We start from the raw sequence: 24937 nt of genomic DNA, 5'->3' as shown, positions 1-24937 counted from the left end.
AGCGCTGCAGACGCACCGGTAGCAAAGTATTCTGCCTCTTCATCAAAAGGATGGGGTGAAGCTGAGGAAAGGAGGCCGCCCGAAACTGCGGCACACGTTTATGTTCTCGCGCACCCATGCTACGCAGTGTCACACAGGCGGCGAGATCTCGAAGAGCTAACTGGCATTGACAAGACAGAAGTATGCATGCGATTCGGACGAAATGGTTTGAGCATTGGGCTACTGTGCTGGATAATAGATGCTCAGTCCCACCATGGGGCACGGTCAAAAATCGGGCGGCTTCGCAAAGAAAAGGCCCGTCAATTTAAAATTTTGATGTTTCCACCCGAGTCACTAACATTACCTACATGTGTATTTTGTATTCTCCGTAAACGTTAGCCTGAATGGCACTACTTGCGTGATGAGTGGGGAAAATACAAGAAAAGAAAAAGATAAGAGTAGGCACAGCACAGCACGTAATACACAGACGAAGTAACAATTGTCGAACAAGGAATATATCCGGCTGAAGCCAACGTTTCGGCACAAATCCCTTCGCTGAAGAAAAGTGGCTAGAGAATGTTGCCTCGAGGAACTCCACAAGTAACAGGGAAATGTTTGCGTGCCACATGACGAACGCTTACCTCCCTTGTTGTGTGGGATAAAAAGCCTTAGCCTGAAACATAACAATGGAATCTTCAACAGCAGCACATCTGGGTGCTTCAAGAATGGGCACCTACGACAGAGAGTAAACTAGTTTCTCGATATAGTGGAAGAGATTGTACGCGCTCGTATTATTGTTCTTGGAGAGTCCAGCGATGATGCGAGGTACACAATAGACTGATGCGAGGTACACAATGGGCCTAAGTGATTTCGGCGAAAAGCCTTCATACCTTCTGGAAAGAAGTTATTCCTGCAAAAGAGGTCAGTAAGACGCTGGTTTATCATGTATTTACGCAGCTTCCCATCATGACATAAAATGAGAAAGAAAGGCGTCGGAAAGACTTTGGGACGTTTGACGCACGGCCGTGTTTTAGCACAGGAATAACAAGTGATGGCTTCTATTCAAATGAAGTTTTGCGAGAGCCTCCAATTTTATTGGATTCTTCACCTGAGGCACTCTGCTTATGCGACAGATGAAATGCATGTCTCAGATCTTCAAAACAGAAATTTGCGTTATAGACATCGTGCCTTGTGCTTTCTTCCAGAAGGCTACGTGAAGCTACGCCTGCAGCTGTCGCTGTTGTAAGAGCAAAATAATTTGCAGATCTCTCCACTAGCAGGGCTGCTGACTGATTTGTAGCTATGCCCAGAATTGTACACTATAGAGCTATTTCGAAATATTTCGCGGGAACGAAGCACGTGTGGGACCCACCATATCTTCTCCATGTCACGATCAATTTCTAACGAGTTGCAGAGCATTGCCTAAGAATTTATGCGAAGCTGATAAAGGTGAATTCGAGGAACTGCGTCCAGGTAGTTATAAATAGGGCATAACCAGCTGTGAACGCTCTACTCTACATTGTGCGCGCCACCTTGCTGCTCACTGTTACAAAATACATTAAACTTGAGAGGTGCTTTCTGAATAGAACTCCAAACAGTGGAATGCTTGATGCAGCTGCCTAAGTTGGTGGGTATGCTGTTCTTTTCATTCAATTCCGTGAGAAGTCGCCGATATATAACCCAGCTTATAATGGATTATCATCTGAAGAAACGTATAGCCTCTGTACAGGAAGGACCAATATGGAGAGGTCATCAGAACCAAGGTTTGCGGATCATATTCCCACACCACCTGTCTGCTTCATGTCAGCAAATCAACGTTCAGGACACCCATCCCACTCCAAGAAAAGTCGGCGAGCCGTTGTTCAGCATTTGAAGCTCATGTTTAATCATGAGCTCATAGATCTCTTCACCTCGACCATCTTGTGGAGGCTCCCTGCATAATAGTGGAGGGTGCCTCCACCAGCACGAGTCAATAAACTGTCTAAAATAGTGAAGTGTCATAAACGTGCGAACCTTCAGTACACAGTGGCTGCAGGTATGATTGTTCCGATGAAACAACAAAGTTAAGGGTAAACATGCAAAAGTAGAATCGCATATGTCTCATCTGCCTACGACAGTGCAACATGTATGCATGGTCATGTTTCGAGGCTTTTTAATGTTCTCTCTGCTGAGCGACTTCTAGAGAATGGCAAACACAGATACTCAGGGCGTTGCGCTGTGCGTTCCGATGTACTGGCCAGCAGTAAGCGGTTGTCTTAGACGAACGTAAGTCTCTGAAAGAGCAGGGACATCCGTGCAAGGTCAAGGTTAGAATGTTTGAAGTAACCTCTGCCATACGCTATTCAAATACTGTCGGTTATAATTTCAGCTTTATGCCTCTCTTTATAACTTAACCAGAAAATTATAACTATTACAAATCTGTTGGGATGAGGTTTCCAACTTTCACTTCCTCGCCTTTAAATGGTAAGACCGAATTTTGACATATCATCTTTACAGGTAAACTTCCCGTGCCTTTTTTTAATTTCTAGAGAAATAAACTCAGCCAACTTTCCCTGTTAAGCTCCCATGATAGTGACAGGAAAATGGAACATATATATGGAGCATCATACTGTCCTCATGACTGGTCCTGTACTGTACGAGAAATCAGCACCTAAAGCAATCGACGCGGTGTGGGAAGAATTGAAAAAGAATGGGTCTGAGCGGCGCCGGCAAGGCATCAGTGGGCGCCGGCGCGGCGTCAGCAAGCGAAGCGAAAGAAAATTGAGGCGCCAAGAAGAAAACGCCGGGAGCGACTTTGGAGTGGGGAGGCGGCGTTCGAGTACTGTGCTATAGAGTAAAGAAAGAGTCGAAAGAAAGCCGCGAAGTTCGCGTGTGAAAGCCTGTAGTTAGGCGCGGCAGTTTGGGCTGGAAACTGCGAAGCTTCGTGTATTGCTCGTGCTGGCACTTTGCTGGCGTGAGGCTCTCGTTTACGCGTAGACACCATTGTTACGGGCGCGTCGCGTCTCTCGTCCCGTTGCTCTTGTCACGGTTGCGTGAACATTTAGGTCCTTGTACCGGCTACAAAAGACATGCTACGGTTCAGCGACAATTGTTCGATTAGAGTGCACGTTCACAGGTGTGACCACGAGTGGCGTCGTCTTCTTGACACCTGTACGAGTGTGCGTGCCGTGCCGACGGCCTCGCAAATCTCTCGGGCGAGCTGGCAGGCGCGGCGGCCACAGTGGAGAAGCGGGGCATTCTGGCTGGCCGAGCTGCAGGTCCTCAGTTGCATGGACGCCGTCGCTGAGGCTGGAGAAAGCAGTGCCCCACAGACGGGTTGGCCGAGAGCGCAATAGAAATGGTGAGTCCAGAACGTGTGGACAGTGTCTGCAATTTCAGCATTCGCTTGCGTGTTTGTAAAGTGATGAGTATTTCTCCATATTATACGATTCTAAGCGCGCTAACGGATGTTGACGAAAGCTACTGAAATTAGCGATCTTCCTCGCTAGCTTGCAATGTCTCCGTTGGGTAGGTGACCGCGTTGCTTGCACAGTGTGAACTATTCAGCACTTATTTTAAAGCTGTAGAATAACAAGAAAGGGTCGCAGCACACAGACATGCTGCTCACGTAGGCGTCTGTCGATTGCTTGCATACTCAATCTACATGTCTTCGTGCTCTTCCCTAACATTCTCAGCACTAAGCATCCTTTTGCGTATTGACCCTGCGGTCACGTTAGTCATATATTGTAGAAACACTTGCGTAATTTGTTTCGAATTGCGACAAAATCAAACCATAAGAAACAGCTATAGGTATTTTAGGTGGTGCCTAAAAAGTTATCAGCATAAGACATGCTCTTTTGATGACGGCGCATTCCGATGCTGCAGCTCACAGAATTTTGACTTCCTTGCGTTCCGTTTGGAGGAGATCAAAATCCACAACGTCAACACGTACGAGACGCGCGATACTTTGAAAATTGAGCTACGGCATCGGCTGTCACGTGACATTAAAACAGCACCGATTAGGTGCCCTCAAAATCCGTGGCATCACTGGGAACTGGTGCTTGAGTATTCGAGTCTTTTGACTCACCGAGCTTCAGCCGACCATTAGACTAACGTCTTTGGTATTTCAGAGGTATAATGCAGCCGTCAAGCTCAGCTCAACCATTTCCGTTAATTTCTATTTAAATGGTGATTGCGTGATATACATATATGTAAGCAAATTTTACTTCTCAATTAGTAGTTTTGTTGTACGAATTCCCCCAGATATGTTTAATATTTGCAGGTGACTTCTATGAAGAATCAATAAATGAGCAAAATTGATATTCCTCTTGTGTTTTTGAGACAAAAATCTGCCAAGTCCTATTGATGTGTCATTGCGGTTCCGGTATGCGTCCCCAGACGCATTGTCGGCTAAAAATTAATGAATACTGCTTCGGTGGGGTACAATACCTTGAAAATATATTGAGAAATTGAACACTACAGATTCAATTCGGGTGTAAGTCCCCCAGGTATTCTGTCACTTTATGATTCGAAGTGTTTATGGTGACACAAGCAAGAAACTGCGCACGTTCAATCGGAGAACAAGATTGGAACATGACAAAAGAAAGTACAACTACTTAGGCTGGCATATCATGTTGTCACAATGCATTGAAATTAGGAACGCTACATTATATGGTAAAGGGGAAAAAATGCAGGACACATGCTGTTATGTCATTTTTTTAGTCCTCTTCTTTCTGCGTATTTTATTGTCACGCTACAAATTTCAACTAAAACATGGTACACCACTCCCCTAGGCCAGCTACGTATAACTCTGCAATTGTCGCAACTGCTGAACCACGGCTTGTATGTAAGAACTCCTGACACGGACAAGTTTGTGTCAAGACAGCTGAACTAAATTGCATAATTCAAAAGTTAAATTTACGTCGTACTTCTTGACGAACTATGCTTTTGCTGCGGAAAAATGAATTAAATTCTTGGCCATTTAGAAAGTGACGCCTAAATTAAAGTTCGCACGCTGTTTGGAATATGATTTAGAATAGACAAGAGCATTACAGCTTGCACGATTCAGCTTCAGTTGAATCCTGCTCGCAGTTGTCTTGCAATGAGCTTCAGCTTGCATCAAATACATTCTATGCCAAGTCCCATTTTGTTATCGGCGAAGCCGCTATTTCGCTAAAGCAGCGTATTCTCCTAAAAAAGCCCCCCTTTGCAAGGTACGACCATAGAGATTCTCGTTGTTGATTTCACGTATTCCTGGGCTTGATATTTCACTGCCTGACTGTCGCGGTGTTGCAGTATCTATAGCAAACAGTGCAACTGAGGTTTCGAGGTCGTACCGGCTTCTGACAGAAGTTTCAACCACAGCAATCACTCCATCGCAAGCCAAAGAAATTTATGCTGAAAATGCGATCGGTAGTGCACTGATTATAGCCCTTTCTGTTTTCACTACCTTTGAGTACCTTGAGTACCAGTACCTTTGAAAAGCGAAATATCCTCAAATGCAAACACTAGCTTGTGAGCCTGCACTGTTGAGTGCACACATATCCAGCTTTTCTGGACACGTACCAACTAGCGCCCCAAGCGGCCCCGGCACGAAGCTAGCGCGTTTTCAATGGAACGAGCGGGTTTTTCGCGAATAACAAAAGCTGCAGGTCGATTATCAAAAAACGCAGGTGACAGACGTGTTCTGGAAGACAATCCACACGAGCCAAGTGCAGTGATCACTCTATGGCACGTAAGAATTTTGTTCCCACAGCGGTTAAAGATTTAGCAATGGAAGCCTATGGAAACGACGAAAATTTGTACTCCATTTTCGAGGCAAGAACCGCGGCTGTGATTACACTACGGCTTCTATCGCAATACGCAGTGCAGCGTATGTAGTCCGGAGACTCAGCTTTCGACTGATGCCTAGCTCGACTCTCCACACACGGCGTAACACTGTTCCCAAAAGCGTTTTTTGTAACACTGTCGTGAAAATTTACGTGGTGTCTATAAAAAGAGGTTCGTACGCCTGCGCGAACCCTTGGAAGCCGTGGCCGAGCGGTAGAATTGCGCGCACCTTTAGTCACGCTTCGCGGTGGCCGCGGTTCGATTCTCGCTTCGGTCTTCTTTTTTTTCCGCATAGGACCTAGTTTTGTAGTCTCTCACTAGATGGCAGAAACACAAAACCCGACATTTGCTTTCGGTTCTGGTTTTTCAGCGGCGCAGTTTTTTTTTTACAGCCGCATAGGACTTAGTTTTATAGTCTCCCACCAGATGGAAGAAACACAAAACTCATGATTTGCTTTCGGTTCAGGTTTTCCAGTCGTTCTCTTGAAATATTATGTTTTCTATTTTTCCTTCCTAAAACACAGCAATGTCGTGTTCATTTGTTAGGTCATCGCATTTATGAAGGTTTTATTCATTGGACATCATAACTAGAAGCTTGCGCAAAGCTTTGTGCTACGCAAAAAAAAAAAACTTTCGTGCTCTGTAGCGTGGCACCTGGGAGAACAAAATGGCCATTCTTATTGCGTCCTTCTGGAAGGTGCGTTTTCTTCGACTTTCCCATGTCTTTAATACTTCGAGCGAATGAGGTCAACCTGGGCCACAATGCCACCCGGTGGCCAGTGCCATTCCTACGCAACATTCGTGCGGAACAAAGTGCCTGCTAAGCTGAGTCGCTGCCCGAACGTTAATTATTTCTAAAGATTCATCCAATTAAGAAATGCACCAAATAGGAGATGTGCAGCGTGTGGATTAATAGCTACTGGTAATGTGTCCCCTACAGCCAAGTGGTATGAATCCGTAGGTGTGGCCGTAAAAAAACAATTTGAATAAATGTCCCGTGCTGTGTCTGCCCCGGTCGCTCTACAGAGAAGCTAGCTTGGCTAGCCGTCAGTATTTAGGATCAACATATGGTGTCACTCGTTCGGTGCAGTTGCTTTTAATGTGAAGCATTCTTTGGTGAGTGCCCCAGTGATCTGGTAGCAAAATCGTGCGAAATCGTGTCTGTAACGCCAAAAAACTTGACGCATTTCCCATATGAATACATAGGTCTTTATAAAAGGGGGTGTGGTGGCCAACTTGAAATTGGAACTGGCGTCAGCACAAATTTGGCCGTGATACAGGGATTGGTCAAGTTGAATGTGGTAGTGATATGGGAGTGGCCCAACCTAAATTTGGGGTGAAATGGTAGTGAGCCAAGCTGAATGTGAGGCTGATATGGGGGTGGCTCAACCTAAATTTGAGGTGATATAGGGGTGGGTAAGCCTAAGTTTGGGGGAATATGGGGGGTGGGCCATCCTGGATTTGGGGAGAATACGGGGGTGGGAGAACCTAAATTTGGGAGAAATATGGGGGGTGGGCCACCCTAACCATGGGGCTGATATGGGGCTGGGTGAAGCTGAATCGGGGGTGATACGGGGGTGGGCTAAACTAAATGTGGGAGTGATTTGCGGTGGGCCATCCTAAATTTGAGGTGATAGAGGGCTGGGCTAGGCTAAGTTTGGGGCTGATATGGGGGTGGGCGAACCTGGATTTGGGGATGATATGGGGGTGGGCCAACCTAAATTTGGGGCTGACATGGGGTCGGGCTAACCTAACCATGGGGGTGATGCGCGGCTGGGCCAAGCTGAATTGGAGGGTAAAATATGGGTGGACTAACCTTAGTTGGTGGGCGATTTGCAGTGGGCCATCCTAAATTTGAGGTGATCGAGGGTTGCGCCAGCGTTAGTTTGGGGCTGATATGGGGATGGGCCAACCTAGATTTTCGGGTGGTATTGGAGTGGGCCAATCTAAATTTGGTGGTGTTGTGGAGGCGGGCCAATCTATATTTGGGGGTGATCCTACCTAAATGTGGGAGCAATCTCGGGGTCGGCCAATCCGAATTTGGGGGCGATATGGGGGTGGGCCAACCTAAATTTTGGGATGCGTCGGCTCGAAATTTGGAGGACGATTTATGGAAATTCGTCTGTGGACCAACTTGAAAATTAGGGGTGGCCCAATTGAAATTCGGGTTTAAGCCAACTTCAGGTTTAAGGCTGGGCAAAAAGAAAATAGGGCGTGGCCGACTTGAAACTTGAGGGTGGGCCAATTTAAATTTGAGGGTGTGCCAACTTGAAATTTGGGGGTGGGCCTACTTATTGTTTGGGGTGGGCCAATTGAAATTTGGGGGCCTGTTTACGAATAGTTAGACAACACCAGTGGTGTTTCTGCATATTTTTCATCATCGCAAAGTACGTACGTCAATACTTGTTACCTATATCCCTCAAGGTGAGCTACCACTCGAGCCTTCCCAGCCCACTGAGCTAATGATGTCATGGGTGTGCTCTCATCGTGACGACTGCGACGTTCAATGTGGAGATCCACAAAAACAAATCGCAGACCGAGCTGACCATTTTCACACCAATGACATCGCTAACACTACTCGCTCGTGCTAGACGCAACACAAGCTTACAACGATCATAATTAAACTTTCAATCGCACGCTAGTCGACACGTTCTCAGTGCAGAATTTCGTCAATCATCTGGATAGAAACCATGCTGGATGTTTTACTGTTATGTTGGGCCGTTTTTCACGAAAGCCTTTCCCACAAAGACAATACATTTTTGAGATTGACGAGGCAAGCTAGTACATAACTCATACGAAGCAAACGTATAAAGGGTTATAGTGATTTCTCAAAAAATATGTTAGGTAAATAAGATTTCAGATGGTATTATTTAGACCGGGCATGACAACGATTTCTTCCCGCCTGTCACAGCGCTTTCACCGAAAACCTAATCATTTTGCTCAAACGCGTTGCCCCAATACTACATGTGCTGAATGTAGAAAAGTGCGGTGCGTGGTCACAGCTTCAAAGCCAGTCTATTTTGTGTACTGTTGTTGATATTGTAGAAATGTGGAGTTTTCCTCTTCATAAGAGCACAAAAAGAAAAAAAAAATATTACAGATAGTAGCTGAGCGCAAAGTACATTGGAAGATCTGAAACCAGCAATTATTTTTAATTTGCGGGTTGGTCTTCCCTGCTGGTAGATTGCTGTCCGATCACTTCAACGAAGTTTGTTTGTGTGCAACTGCAGCAAAAACAAAGATACTACCATTTCATTGCGAGGACCTTTATGCCATTCACACGCACAATAAGGACACCAGATAATTGACACTGTCAGTTTATAAACTGATTTTGTTTTGCTAATTTCAGTGTAGCGTGGTGTCTGCGAACGGAGTATTTTCTTAGTATCAGTCCAGTGTTAGCAGTGCGAAGCAGTTCGGTCTATCATCTCCGTGAGGCCATACTAGCCATTGTAGCGCTTGACTCCAGGCCAAGTGCTAAAAACTTGGTGTGCTTCGTCCTATCCGCAGGTGGTCCATCCATTCTGTTATGGTGGCCTCCTCCTCATTTTAGCTTCACCATCGCGAGAGTGCGCAGAGAAAGGAAGCTTTCTTCACTATCAGCCCCAGCGGGGTTCCACCACTCGTAACTGCTGCAATTTGCAGCAGTTACGGCTGGGCATGCTAACTACATCCTTAGTTTCACAATGGCTCATCATAATCATCATCAGCCTGGTTACGCCAACTGCAGGGCAAAGGTCTCACCCATACTTCTCCAACAACCCCGGTCATGTACTAATTGTGGCCATGCCGTGCCTGCAAACTTCTTAATCTCATCCGCCCACCTAACTTTCTGCCGCCCCCTGCTACGCTTCCCTTCCCTTGGGATCCAGTCCGCAACCCTTAATGACCATCGGTTATCTTCCCTCCTCAATACATGTCCTGCCCATGCCCATTTCTTTTTCTTGATTTCAACTAAGATGTCATTAACTCGCGTTTGTTCCCTCACCCAATCTGCTCTTTTCTTATCCCTTAACGTTACACCTATCATTCTTCTTTCCATAGCTCGTTGCGTCGTCCTCAATTTGAGTAGAACCCTTTTCGTAAGCCTCCAGGTTTCTGCCCCGTAGGTGAGTACTGGTAAGACACAGCTATTATATACTTTTCTCTTGAGGGATAATGGCAACCTGCTGTTCATGATCTGAGAATGCCTGCCAAATGCACTCCAGCCCATTCTTATTCTTCTTATTATTTCCGTCTCATGATCCGGAACCGCCGTCACTACCTGCCCTAAGTAGATGTATTCCCTTACGACTTCCAGTGCCTCGCGGCCTATTGTAAATTGCTGTTCTCTTCCGAGACTGTTAAGCATTACTTTAGTTTTCTGCAAATTAATTTTTAGACCCACTCTTCTGCTTTGCCTCTCCAGGTCAGTGAGCATGCATTGCAATTGGTCCCCTGAGTTACTATGCAAGGCAATATCATCAGCGAATCGCAAGTTACTAAGGTATTCTCCATTAACCTTTATCCCCAATTCTTCCCAATCCAGGTCTCTGAATACCTCCTGTAAACACGCTGTGAATAGCATTGGAGATATCGTATCTCCCTGCCTGACGCCTTTCTTTATTGGGATTTTGTTGCTTGCTTTATGGAGGACTATGGTGGCTGTGGAGCCGCTATAGATATCTTTCAGTATGTTTACATACGGCTCGTCTACACCCTGATTCCGTAATGCCTCCATGACTGCTGAGGTTTCGACAGAATCAAACGCTTTCTCGTAATCAATGAAAGCTATATATAAGGGTTGGTTATATTCCGCACATTTCTCTATCACCTGATTGATAGTGTGAATATGATCTATTGTTGAGTGGCCTTTACGGAATCCTGCCTGGTCCTTTCTTGACAGAAGTCTAAGGTGCTCCTGATTCTATATGCAATCACCTTAGTAAATAGTTTGTACGCAACGGACAGTAAGCTGATCGGTCTATAATTTTTCAAGTCTTTGGCGTCCGCTTTCTTATGGATTAGGATTATGTTAGCGTTCTTCCAAGATTCCGGTACGCTCGAGGTCATGAGGCATTGCGTATACAGGGTGGCCAGTTTCTCTAGAACAATCTGTCCACCATCCTTTAACAAATCTGCTGTTACCTGGTCCTCCCTAGCTGCCTTCCCCCTTTGCATATCTCCCAAGGCTTTCTTTACTTCTTCCGGCATTACCTTTGGGATTTCGAATTCGTCTAGACTATTTTCTCTTCCATTATCGTCGTGGGTGCCACTGGTACTGTATAAATCTCTATAGAACTCCTCAGCCACTTGAACTATCTCATCCATATTAGTAATGATATTGCCGGCTTTGTCTCTTAACGCATACATCTGATTCTTGCAAATTCCTAGTTTCTTTACTGTTTTTAGGCTTCTTCCGTTCCTGAGAGCATGTTCAATTCTATCCATATTATATTTCCTTATGTAAGCTGTCTTACGCTTGTTGATTAACTTCGAAAGTTCTGCCAGTTCTGCGCGTGCTGCCACAATGGCTATCGCGCGCAGAAAAAGTAGAGCTGTGGTCGCTATCACTACCACGAACCCATGTCAATGCAGATGTAAGTACCTGGAGGGGCTGGGCATGCTAACTTCTGCGCTACGACCCGCCGCCGCCACCTCAGATTTTCTATGCATACCTGCTTCTTGTTTCTATTGCACACGCATGCAGGACAAACGCGGATAAGTAATTGGATTAGATTGGGAAAACGTTTATTGAGCCTGCAGTAAAGCGCGAAGGCGCGCTTCGGACGTGACCTACGTCGTCATCGTGGTGGTGTTAGGAATGGCCGTACGGGGTGGCAACGTGCCAGCTTTCAGCCCGCAGCACCTGTTCCAATCCCACCAGACAGGGTGCACTTCAGAGAACTGCGGATGACCGGCAGCCACGTGGCGCGCGGTCAACTCAGGAATGTGGTACTCGGCTGCGCCACCCGAGACAAAGCTGAGTTCTACGAAGCCCTCTGACGTCGGCTCCGGACCCTTTTCCCCTGTGCGTGTGTGCGGCACGTGTTTGTGAGCCCTCCGCCAGAAGGGCTGGTCCACGGGGACATCGAACTATGACGTCGAGCGGAGAGCTTATAAGCAGCGTTTACCGGCTGCTAGAGCGTGCTCGTCGTCGGGAGCTGAGTGCTCGTTGTCATGCTAGAAATGTACTAGTGAGCTGTGTGCTCGTAAGCTGTTTGCTGTATGATAGTCTTGCGGGCTCCATATGGGAGTCGCGCTAAACTGCCAATGTATCTTCCTTAAAATGTTAATATGTAAATAAATCCTGCTCGCCTAGTCCTGTCGCCACAAGGTCCTCCCTACGGCTACGACTGCCGACTCTTACAGCGGGTGCTCTGCGAGGATCCCCGCTCGCCGTTGCCGGCTCACCAGGCTCCTGCCTAGCCATCGCCTCGATGACCTGCTCGACGGCCTGTAGTTGTATTTCTTGGTCTTCGCTCCACGTTGCTTCCTCAAGCTGCGGCGGTATATGTCCTGAGTTAGCTTGGCTTGGATGTTTGGAGCAATCCCATAGCATGTGCTCGAATGTGGCCTTCTCCCTGCAGCATGCTCTGCACTTGTCATGGTGGTGCGATTCTGGTTACATCCTATGCAATAGCGCCGGGCTTGGAAGTGTTCTCGTTTGTAGTTACCTGAACAGCACGGTCTGCGACCTGCTGAGCCCTTTGCAGGGCGGCGGGAGAAGTCTACGGGGCAGCCGAAAGCCTTGGTCAGTTCGTTATAGGTGGTCATCCGGTCTTTGGCGCTGAAACACAGCGGGCAGCCATTGCCTTGGGCGCGGTCGGTTAATCCTCGCGCTCGGGCGTGTGCCGTTTCGTTGCGATTGGCATGCTTCTCCGACGCTTGTCCTGCGTGCTCCGGGAACCACTTGATTCGAGTCCTCTTGTCGCGGTATGCCTGTCGGAGCAGGACGCGTGCCGACGTTGGGGCAATTCTTCCTTTGGCGTAGTTCCTCACCGCCTGTCTGGAGTCGCTGAGGATCATGTAGCATTCTCGGGTTACGATGGCCAGGGCGATGGCTATTTCTTCTGCTTCCTCCACTTGCTTGCTCGATGTGCTGGCAGTCGCCCGCACGGAGTCGACCACCGCGATCGCGAAGCAGTTGCGGCCGGCATATTCGGCTGCATCCACGTATCTGGCACCGGAGTCTTCCGCGTGCAGGTCCGTTAGTGCCTTGGCTATAGCGCGTCTTCTGCCTTCGTTGAATTCCGGATGCATGCTCTTCGGCAAGGGGTCAACCTGCGCGTTTCATCGTACGTGGTCGGGGACGGGGCATTTTGGTCCCTGCTGTTCATGATAACCGATGCCTAGACTGCACAGGATCTTTCTGCCGGCCTTTGTTGATGACAATCTTTCCAACTGAGCGGCTCTTTGCGCTTCGATGACCTCGTCGAGCGTGTTGTGTATGCCCAGCTGGAGGAGACGTTTCATGTTGGTAGTTTCAAGTAGACCGAGGGGTGTCTTGTAAGCCCTCCGGATTAGGATGTCTAGCTTGTTCTTTTCGCTTTTCACCCACTTGTGGAAGGCTGCCACGTACACTGGCAGAGTACGAAGGAGTGTATAAGCCTGATGAAGTTTTCCTCCTTCATGACTCCCTTCTTGGTGGTAACGCGCTTGAGCAGTCTGCTGGCATTGGACGCCTCACCCATGCTGAGGGTGATGGTGTCTCCGTTCCTGCCGAGCGCTTCGATCGTCATGCCCAGGACTCGGATCTTGCTGACCGTCGGTATTGTGTTACCATCCCTGGTGCGGATCTTGATCTTTTCGTGTTTCCTTTGCTTCTTGATTCTGTGCGTTTTGATCGGTTGGTAAAGCAGGAGCTCCAACTTACTTGGGGAGCAACGCAGTCCCGTACCTTCCAAGCTTTCTTCGATCGTGTCGACTGCCGTCTGTGGCGTGGATTTTGTGCGGCCATCATTGCCCCCGTCCACCCACAGCGTAATGTCGTCCGCGTATATCGTGTGCTTCAGTCCTTCAAGCTGGCGTAGTCTTTTGGCAACTTGAATCATAGCAAGAATAAATAGCATGGGTGAGATGACGGAGCCTTGGGAAGTGCCCTGGCTCCCTAATGTCTTCTCGTCCGTCTTCAGGTCGCCGAGTCTGAGCTCCGCCATCTGCCGGTGAGGATGCCTTTGAAATATTCGTACGACCTCTCGCCTAGGTTTAGATGCGATACCTGCGCGAGGATGGCAGAGTGCGTAACTTTGTCGAAGGCGCTTTCTAGGTGGAGCCCGAGGACGGCTTTGGTGTCCCTAGTTTCGCCGTCGATGACCTGATGTTTGATAAGTAAAAAATCTCAGTGCCCTCCCACTCTCTGAAGAAATACGACCCGCAAAGCTGTGTATGTGGGCCCCTTAATGGCGAACTGCACCTCCGCCGTATGTCGGCACCGCGTTGCACTGTCTTCGGGATCGGCCCACGTATGGGGAGTGCTTAATGCCTGCTTCACCTCCGCCGCTGGTCGGCCTGGCATGGCGTTACATTCGGGATCAGCCCACGTATGGGGAGAGCTGAACGTTTGCTGCACCTCTGCTGCGGGTCAGGCCGGTATTATGCTATCTTCGGGATTTTGCTCTATACGCGGACGCGATAGTGGGGAAAGTAGCCCTTAAGAGGAACCTTTAGCTCTGGTGGTCCTATATAAATACATGTAAAAGGAGAACTCGTTTTTCTCCACAACCACTGCATCAAATTTTACAAGGTTTGTTGCACTTGAAAGAAATACTTAACATCTAGTGACTGTTGGTTTAAAATCTTTTATTTGGGTCATCATTTGTTTATTCAAAATTGGCAAAAATCACAAATTTTCAGAAAACGAAACCAACTTTACAACTCTGTCTTTCGGCAATCAAAACTGATATCACAATTCTGTACATTGCATCTAACAGCACATCTAAAGCGGACAAAATTGATATAATACGCATGAATCTAAAAAAATTTAGTAATGTGGAAATGCAGCTTTTCCACAACCCTTGTTCACAACGTAACGACTTCACGTAAGATATAAATCGGCATATTGGATTTGTCCGCTTTGAATTGTCTAAAGGATTCTGTTTACATAACCGCGATATCAGTTCTTGATGCGGAGTTATTAATTTTGTAAACTTCGTGCTTCTGTATTTTTCGCACTTTTGAATTTTTGAAAATCTTTTACCAGAATTCAAGCCCTAAATAGAAATTTGCGCTTCTAATAGTCACTAGAATTTACCTTTCTCTCCCGAATCCAGCAAAATTGATTAAAATCGGCCCAGGGGTTATCTCAGAAAATCGTTTCGGCGTTTTACATTTATGTGAATAGGCCACATCGGAATTGGGCCCGAGTTAAAGCATACTCTTAACGACTTCGTTGTAAAAAAAGTAATAAAAGAATAAAAGAAAAAAAATCGCCTCAGCCGTCAATATCGCCGCCTCAGATTTTGTCATGATGGCACCGCCACCATCGGCACGGCTTCCTGAGCAGCTACCAAGCTGTTCCCTTTCGTTATCTTCCTTCGCTCGGCGGCAGTGCACTGTCTTGATGCCGACGACACGCTAAATCTGCACCATCATTCCGTCATGCATCGCTTCTGCGACCAAGCACGCTTTCGGCGGCACACGTTCACTGCCGTATTGACACTAAAACTTTAAAATGCTTGCCTTCGAGAAAGCAGCGTGAATAAAAATGGAACGCGACTATGTGACCATGGGGAACATGTTCACGGGGCCATACTATTGATGACAGCACCACAAAAGGCTAGATGTGTTCAGGTTGACTTTACAGGTTTGGAAGGAAAGACTGACGGGCTAGTTGCTTCATTATCACATTAAGAACAGCACTTAATGTTAGCGCAGTTTGTGTGTGGTTCCCCCTGTGTGTGTCCCGTCGTGAAGTGCTGTTCTTTCTTTGACTTCACAGATGTTCTTTTTCTGCGTCAGTTACGTCTTCCAAGAGTGTTTACTTGGAAAATTTTTGTTCGCATTGCTCTTACAGAAGCATATTTAGTCGAAATTTGTTCGTTTGGCTGCTTAATCTCGAGGACGGGCTCCAAACTGCTCATTTTCTTTAACCACGTAAAAACCCTTACTGAAAATTTAATTACGTAGCTTTGTTAATTACGCAAACAACTTCTGAAGTTACTCCGCATCTAGAGGTTACCAATCTGAACACTTGAATGATAAAATGATGTTAACATTGTTTGCATCGTTCGAATGGTTTTGTTTTGTGCAGTTAAAAGCAGCCGGCATATTGATGGTGCTGTAGACTTCTTATAAAGTAAGTGTGAAAGTTTGGACAGGTTATCTTGGCACAAATCAACTTCATGAGCTTAAGCACATGACCCAACCTTGCACGTCTGTCTTTACAACCGATTCTCATACATTATACAAGAAGCACCTCAGCGCTACGGTACATCCCACAAGGTGTGCGAGAACATTGTGCGCGCTCCCGACTAGGTTTCTGAGCGTTGGTGGCATCAGACTCGGTTTCCTGGCATCATAAGGAATAATAACAGCTTCCTGGAGGAAAGCATTGGGTACATTTTCAGCACTTTGTAACATATGGATCAGCACGGATATGTACGTTAGAACGAAAAGTACTGAAATATTAAGGTGAGTGTTTCGTTGCATGTATTTTGGCTGTCTAATGTTAAGATCTAAAGAAAAAATGCTTTGATTTTGTGACAAATAATGCTGACATGAAATATGAGCTCCGACACAGTACCCGTGTTGGAACTGGCCCCTGGAATACAGGGCTACATTAAACCACGATATGCTGGTTTGATAAATACCAGTAATTGTAAAGTGGTTCGCTCTTGAATTTCCTGTATGTCAATCGGCGCCGCTGTGCAGTGTTGTGGGCCCTTTTTATACCACCAGCACTATGTCTCAGCTAATATTGAAAGCAACTGTATTCCTTCTTTTAAGGGGGGGGGATTTAGCGTCTAACCACAGTTCCAAAGTTATCAGTTAGCTCAAGATGCGCCTGCATGTGTTTCTAATATCCAGTATGTTGGCACGGATTCAATAGCGAAAGAGCGCTATCTTATCAGATTGCGCGCGTGAAGCGAATACTGGCGTACATTCTCCATCACATTTGCCGACCCGAGATTGCGCTGCGCTGTACGAGCATTCCAATCTGACGAACCGACGCCTTGATCCGTAGATCGGAATCAGAGGAAGCACTTTGCGCGCAGCCATCGGTATCTTTGAGTGTTATTTTCTTTTCCAGCGCAAGCTCATCTTATAATGAGTAACATTCGTGACTGACTCTTTTGGAAGTGTTTTGTTCTTCACATCACTACAACGTGAGAGTATAGAGGTGCTCCATCTTCATTGAGAGAATACTGGGAAATGGACTAGGCCTTTTCTTGCGTATGCGTTTACACATTAACCACACCAATTTATTTTCCATAACTTACGTTTAAATTTAGGGGGCTGTAAAGCACAGCAACCTTTTACTAACAGGATGTTTTATTAACAAAGAAAATTTAAATGCTTATTAGTCGGCTTGCACTTCATGGTAAAGAATTCCAATAAAGATCTACTTACGATAATTAAAAGCCTATCTGTTTGACAGCGTTTCATCTGAGTTCCCCTTTGCAAGGTAATACAGACTTGCAGATTGTTCGTATTGGGCACCCTCGACATATGTCCAACCGCCAAAGAAAGGGTCATTCCGAATGTTTCATTTCAGGAAGGCGTGTTACCCTCCTGTCTTTCATTCCCGTTCGCAAACACGCATAAGACGAAAGTGCTGCTTGAAGAGCGTCGTTAGTCCAAGCCAACTAGCTACCGTAACTCACCTCGCCTATATCGCTGTCATTTAGGCTTAGATAAGAAATATTATTATTTTAAACCGACGCATCACGAATCCAAAAAGAGCTGCGCGCGACCAGCCCAGCTAGGTTTCTTTCATTTCGTACATCGTCGTAGCGGCTAATAGTAGCTCACGAAGCAGAGCACTGAGTGTGGATATGGCAGAGAAGGTGTTCTATATAATGTCTCGTCACCCACCGAAAATTGCCCGCCGTGCTACTGGCCTTTCCTAGAAAATTGTATATGTGACGCCCAGCCATTTGGAACACAGCAACATTGTTTTGCGATGGGAGAGTCCAGGTGAGAGACGGGGTGGTTATGGAGATAAAGACACGCTATTTTCTGCAGTAACCTAGGCATGCATGGATGAATGCCTTTATTTATTGAGAAAAAGGAGGAGCAAGACTCAGTGGAAGCACGTCTCAGCAGACTGGGAAAGAAGCGGGGGACAAAGAGGAAAAGCTGGGGCCTGGGTGGCAGGCGAAGTCGCAGCTTAGAGGTGAGAGAATATAAGCAAGAGTTGGCGAAACCAGTTGAATTCCAGTGTAGATGTGTGATGTGCCGAGTAAATGATTGGAGTCACCGCCCAGCATCCGTCCTTTGCGGCAGTATAAGCTCCCACCGTTCTTGGTAACGAACCTTTACTGAAAACCAACCTTCGCAATTACTTATTCATCAGCCATGCCTAGCCACGTATTCCTTAGTGGCAGGGTCTGTGGATTACATCTACGCTGTCCCGACAAGTTACGACCATAACGTGGCACTTGCGGTTACGGATGCCATACTCGTGACTCTTACTATACTACTACTATACTGCGCGAATACTATAAACATGGGTTTACTGCACAAGTTAGTGAACAGACATTTTAGAACCGCGTTTTTCGCCTTACATACGCCCAACGCAAGCACCATTGTAGCATGTCACGGTGTGAGTCCCTTCAAGACAGAGACGCGAACGCAAACATAAGAACGTGTTAGAAGACAGGGTCTTGGGCCTCGTGCCAAACATATCCAAGCCAACAATATGTTAACAATCATGCCGTCGTTTCTATGCAAAGAGGTTGTGTATTTAAACTTCTGGAGTGACAGTCCAATCCGCCACCTACGGGAGCGCGTGAAGCCGCCGGGGGCCACATTGTTAGAGGAAAAGGAGTGCGGCCACAGTACGTGGCTGCGGTATACGCGCGACGCAACCTGTGCTTGCGGTTCTGCGATGAAAAAATAAAGTTAAACCCATTTAGGAAGTATATCAGTCCGCCATTTGGTGTCGCAGTTGTCAAAAATAAAATGTCATGGTGGTGGCTGCCTAGTGTGCTGTGTACAATATTGTTACGAGGAGTTGCGAAGAAATGGTTTTATTTACAGGAGAATTGGACGATGATGGTAGCGTGATCGTAGTGCAGCCCGGCCTCTCTAACTCCTAGTTTTCTTCGTCCTCTCTTTCTTCTCTTCCTGTCCGTGCCTTTCGTATCTGTTAAATTTCCCCGCAAGCAGACGAAGCCCGTGGGGCGAGTCAGGATGTACAAGCAGGGTAGAAAGGCTTCAGGCGAGCAATATGAGTCAGCTGAGTTCTGCTTGATCGCCGACCATTGCACAGGAGGCGAGCTATGACGTAAGTCAGTTCGCTCAGGCGGTCCACAACTACAAATGGGCCTGAATATTGTGACAAGAACTTTTGGTACAATCCACGCTTGCGTTGCGGTGTCCAAAGGAGGAATAAGTCACCTTTTTGCAGCGATACTTGTACGTGACGGTCGTCGTATCGCTCTTTCGAATGACTTTGCGAGGCCAGAGTACGAAGACGAGCTATTCGACGCGCTTCTTCAGCGAGACACAAAGTCTTCGATACAGAATCATCACTGTGCAGAACGAAGGGTAGGAAAGTGTCCAGAGTAACCTTCGCAGTAACCTTGCATACAGGAGGTAAAATGGGCTATAATTCGTGGTTTCGTGCTTCGCAGTGTTGTATGCATAAGTGATGAAGGGCAGCACGTCGTCCCAGTTCTTATGATTGGAGGAGACGTACATAGCAAGCATGTTAGTCGGCGTTCTGTTTGTCCTTTCAACGAGGCCATTGGTCTGTGGATGATATGGCATGGAATGACGGAACTGTGAAGTGCACAAACGAAGTAACTCTTCAATGGCATCAGCCGTGAACTGGCGACCACGGTGACCACGGTCGCTGATGATGACACGTGGTGGGCCATGACGAAGGACCACGGAACGGAGAAGGAAGGCCGCCACGCAAGCAGCGGTGGAAGACGGTATGGCTGCAGTTTCTGCATACCGTGTAAGATGGTCTACGCAGACAATTATCCAGCGGTTCCTGTTGTTAGATGGCGGGAATGGACCCAGAAGGTCAATGCCTACTTGCTCGAACAGCGTACTGGGCGGTGTCAATGGCCGAAGGGGACCCGGGGCTGCGGTGGTCGGTCGCTTGTGACGTTGGCACGTTTCACAACTAGCGACATAGCGACATAGCGCTTGGTTGCTTCGTACATCTTGGGCCAGTAAAAGCGCTCCTGCGTGCGGTGCAGCGTTCGTACGAAGCCGAAATGGCCGGATGTCACATCGTCATGCATGGCGCGTAGAACCTCGGAGCGGAGACTCTCGGGGACAAGAAGCAGAAAACGCGCTCCATGCCCAGAGTGATTAGTTTTGTGCAGCAATTTATCACGGACAGTAAAGCGACCGCTGCCTTTAGAAGTACGGGCGGCGACAAAAAGCGGATCAAGGGTAACATCATCCCGTTGTTCTCGCTGAAAGTCTGCCGCGTCAGGGAACGTAGGAGTAACAGCAGCGAGACAGTCGTCAAAATTCTCAGCATCGCAGTCGGTAGTCGCAAGAGGAATCCGAGAGAAGCAGTCTGCGTCAGCGTGACGACGGCCACTCTTGTACCCACAAAGTCGTATTCCTGGAGGCGCAGCGCCTAACGTGCGAGGCGACCAGAGGGATCACGCAAACCGACCAGCCAGCATAAAGAATGATGGTCGTTGATAATCTTGAATGGTCTACTGTAAAGATAACATCGAAACTTTTGTACGGCGAAAACGGCTGCCAGGCATTCCTGTTCCGTGACCGTATAATTGCGTTCAGATTTGCTCAGACAACGGCTGGCATATGCGCCAACCTGTTCTGCACCACTGTGACGTTGTACAAGCACCGCTCCTATCCCGATTCCCCTCGCATCAGTGTGAACTTCAGTCGGGCAAGATGGATCGAAGTGACGCAAGAGGAGTGCTGACGTTAGTATAAACTTCAGTTGAGAGAATGATGCGTCACACTCTGGCGTCCAATTGAAGGATGCATTTTGTCGCAAAATAGTTGTCAACGGGTAAACGATGTCGGCAAACCGGGGAAGAAAGCGACGAAAATACGAACATAGGCCAATGAATGAGCGGAGTTCTCGTGTTGACTGCGGTGGCTTGAAGGAGCTCACTGCTTCAATCTTACGAGGATCGGGTCTGACGCCATCCTTGTCGACTAAGTGTCCCAGGACCAGTGTTTGACGTTCGTCGAACCGACACTTTTTTGAGTTTAGGACCAGTCCAGCTTTCTCAATGCAGTCGAGAACGAGGCTGAGGCGTTCGTTATGTTCTTCAAACGTGCGGCCAAAGATTACAACATCATCGAGGTAACACATGCATATCTCCCACTTTAGACCGCGTAGTACTGTGTCCATGAATCTTTCAAAGGTGGCAGGAGCATTGCAAAGGCCAAAAGGCATAACATTAAATTCGAATAGGCCATCTGGAGTCACGAAAGCGATCTTTTCCTTGTCGGCAGGGTCCATAGGTATTTGCCAGTACCCCAATCGCAAATCAAGTGTTGAGAAGTAAGAAGCAGCGTGTAAGCAATCACTGACGTCATCGATTCGCGGTAGTGGATAGACATCCTTCTTCGTCACTGCGTTTAGATGTCTGTAATCCACGCAGAATCTCCAGGAGCCATCTTTTTTTCGGACCAGGATTACTGGGGCTGCCCATGGACTAGATTACTCTTGAACGACACTTTTGTTCATCATCTCCTTGACTTGCTCGGCAATAACTTTGCGCTCGGACGATGGCACTCGGTAGGGCTTCTGGCGGATGGGGTGTGCTGAGCCAGTATCTATTCTGTGACGAGCGCAGGACGCGGTATGACGGTAAATGAAGGGGTGCATCTCCATGCGTGAAATCAAATTCGGCCTCATGCCTGGCAAGGACTTGTACCAGTGCTTGCCGTTCCGATGTACCGGGAGCCTTGCTGATCATGCCAAGCATTAGCTCTTCAGAATGGCGATTATCGCAAGGAAAGTAAGCTGTAGAAACGTCCGTAGTTAGTGCCGCTATTGAAGTACATGCGGCTTCATCGAAAAGAGCGATTTTCATACCGCGAGGAAGGACAACCGGCGTGGCGGAAGAGTTCAGCGCCCACAATGTGGCGACTCCTTTCGTCATTCACACGACAGAGCAGGGCACAAGTATATATTTTAGCACCGTTTATGCGGAGAGGCCTAACTACAAGGTCAACACAATCAGTATCAACAGTAGTTGTAGAAACACGAACGGGCGTCAGGCACCACGATGGTACAATCACTTCATCAAGAACACTGACTGTGTCTGTGTCCTTGTCTTCACTACCCAAGCTTTGTTCAGAATGTGCTGATATAAATAACTTGTTCAATGAGATTTCGCCACAACCACAGTCCACGGAAGCGCCGCACTGTTCAAGAAAATCGATACCAAGAATAACGTCGTGCGAACAACGAGAAAGAACAAGGAATTCCGACACAAACACTTTCCCAGCCAACAAAACACTCACAGCACAAACACCAAGGGGATGAAACCACTCGCCGCCTACTCCACGAAAGGTAATACCGTCGTTCCAAGAAAACATAACTTTGTGGCCTTGCCGGTTTTTCAAAGCGAGGCTCATCACAGACACAGTCGCCCCAGTATCAACTAACGCCATGGTCGGTATTCCGTCAATCGAGACATTCACTGTGTTTTTGAACATCACAACAGGCAGAGGTATTTCTTGCAAAGACCGTCCGGCGACCACACATCCACTGGCCGCGGATGCTAGTTTCGCGGGGGCGGTCAGGAAGAACGGCGCCGAGGGGACGCAGAGCGACGGGGACGGCTATTTGGAGGCGTGAAACTCTGCTCAGATGCTGGCGAATCGCTGCGTCTGGTCTCGTGTGCGAAGTGATCCCTTGGAAGCAAATCGGTCGTCCGCAGGTCATATGAAGTACGGGTTCTGGGTGGCGAGAACATCGATGGTGTCCTACGTGATTGACGGCCTTGGCGACAATACCGAACTATATGGCCTGTGGAACGACAGTTGTAGCACACGGGAGGGTCGCGGTTCACAGCGTCTACCTCGAAACGAATGGTAGACGGCTGCGGGCGGCGAGAAAGTTCGTGGTCATGTGGATAACGTGTCTCTGCTGCTTGCTGAAATCCGTTATATCTTTCATAAGTCGCGTCGTGGTAGTAGGGTCGGTGCTGTTCTTGTCGTGGCCTGACAGAAGTCGCAGGGCCTCGGGGGTAAAAACGCGGCTGCTCTTGTTGTGGCCGAGCGCCATAAGTAGGGCCTCTGTCGTAGAGACGTGACTGCTGTCGGGGCGCGAGTTCATAATCCTCAGTGCCCCTTGCCGCAGGATACGGGGAGAAGGATGCCACGTTTGGCTCAAAATCTGGTGGTAGGCGGAAGCTACGAGTGCCTGGATATGTCACTTGCGCGTGCAGGCTGAGTTCTTCCCGAACTATTTGTCGGATCGTTGATTCAAGATCAAGGGGCTGGTTGCTGTCCACGCTTGCAACTGTCGTTACATTGGCTAGCCTGCCAAACTTCGGCGTTATGCGCCTCGTCTTTAGTTGCTCGAAAGTACGACAGTGCCGAATGATGTAAGCGACGGAAGCCAGGCTGTCTTTTGCAATGAGGAAATTGTAAACATCCTCGGCAATTCCTTTTAGGATGTGCCCGACTTTGTCTTCCTCGGACATTCCAGAGTCCACCATCCTACACAGCTTTATTACTGCCTCAATGTAGGTCGTGCAGGTTTCGCCTGGTACTTGCGCACGTTGCAGTAGCGTCTGTTCTGCCCTTTTCTTTTTCGTCGCGGAGTCACCGAATCGCTCTTTGATTTCCGAAACAGATCTTCCCCAAGTTGTGAATGTTTCCTCGTGGTTGTCGAACCACACCAATGAAGTATCGGTTAGAAAGAACACGACGTTCGAAAGCTGAGAAGCGCTGTTCCACCTGTTGGCGGCACTCACCCGGTGATAATGGATGAGCCATTCCTCGACGTCTTCGTCCGATCTTCCGGCGAAGGGACGCGCATCTCTCAGTTGCAGAGCAGAACTTGGGGCAGCAGTCGGAATGGGCCGCTGTTCGTCTGCGTCGTGGGACATATTCAACTCCGGTAGATTCGGTGGGAGTCCAGCAAGGCGACGGCTCCGTCGAAGAACTTGTGGTTCAGCCTCCGTCTTCGGGTGTCGATTACGCAGCACCTTTCACCACAACTGTTACGAGGAGTTGCGAAGAAATGGTTTTATTTACAGGAGAATTGGACGATGATGGTAGCGTGATCGTAGCGCAGCCCGGCCTCTCTAACTCCTCGTTTTCTTCGTCCTCTCTTTCTTCTCTTCTTGTCCGTGCCTTTCGTGTCTGTTACAATGTGTTGCGAGAACTGAAAAACAGTCGCTTCCTGATTTCTTCATTCAGTAACCTGCCGCGTGCATCGGCATTGTGATGCCCTTTCGTCGATACGTGGTGCCGGCCCGTACTGACACAACGACATGACCCGAAATGTAGTATCTTTATGCCATTTCTTAAAAAGATCACTATTTGTGTAAATCAGCGTTTTTGGTTGAAACCAAGAAAAAAAATATTCAACGGTAGGTATCATTTTTGTCCGGCATTTGAGTTCTAGCTGAAAAGAGTCGGTGAAAGCAAATTTACAATAAAGCTAAGGCGACCCACAATCTGCACACAGCCGCAAGCCTACATGCGCTCCACTGAGAATAACCTGCCAAAGTTAAGGTCATGTGTCACCTGGCCGCTCAAGCAATCTTTACTTTTTTTTCGTTTCTGCATCCATTCTGCCTGCGGCTGCGGCAAAAACGTGAAGTGGGATGGTGGTGGTGGTGGTGGTGAATTGTAGCAGCAGGCGGGTTTAGCCTGGCGAACAAGTCCGGCAATTGCTCCAGGCAGATAGATAAACAGAAATTGGTGGAGGCAGGTGGTAGCGTAATGGTTAGCGTGCCCCTTTCCCAAATGCAAGATGGAGCATTTGGGAGATGGGCTCGAATCTCGGTGGTTTGTTTGTGAAGACAGCTTTCTGTGG

The 24937-nt window shown here is 47.7% G+C and overlaps 1 protein-coding gene across 1 annotated transcript in view; it reads left to right on the top strand.

Moving 5' to 3' along the window:
- The first annotated feature begins 2889 nt into the window (after positions 1-2889).
- LOC142572345 (uncharacterized) overlaps positions 2890-24937 on the top strand; it is a 38302-nt gene continuing 16254 nt past the window's right edge. The window contains exon 1 of the mRNA XM_075681396.1: positions 2890-3319. Coding sequence (XP_075537511.1) covers positions 3317-3319 — 3 coding nt within the window. The 5' untranslated portion in view covers positions 2890-3316. The remainder of the gene's footprint in view (positions 3320-24937) is intronic.

Source organism: Dermacentor variabilis, chromosome 1 (assembly GCF_050947875.1).
Source record: "Dermacentor variabilis isolate Ectoservices chromosome 1, ASM5094787v1, whole genome shotgun sequence".
NCBI classification, from domain to species: Eukaryota; Metazoa; Arthropoda; class Arachnida; order Ixodida; family Ixodidae; genus Dermacentor; species Dermacentor variabilis.
The sequence above is the reverse complement of the archived record's forward strand: the minus strand, read 5'-3'. Positions and strand labels throughout refer to the sequence as shown.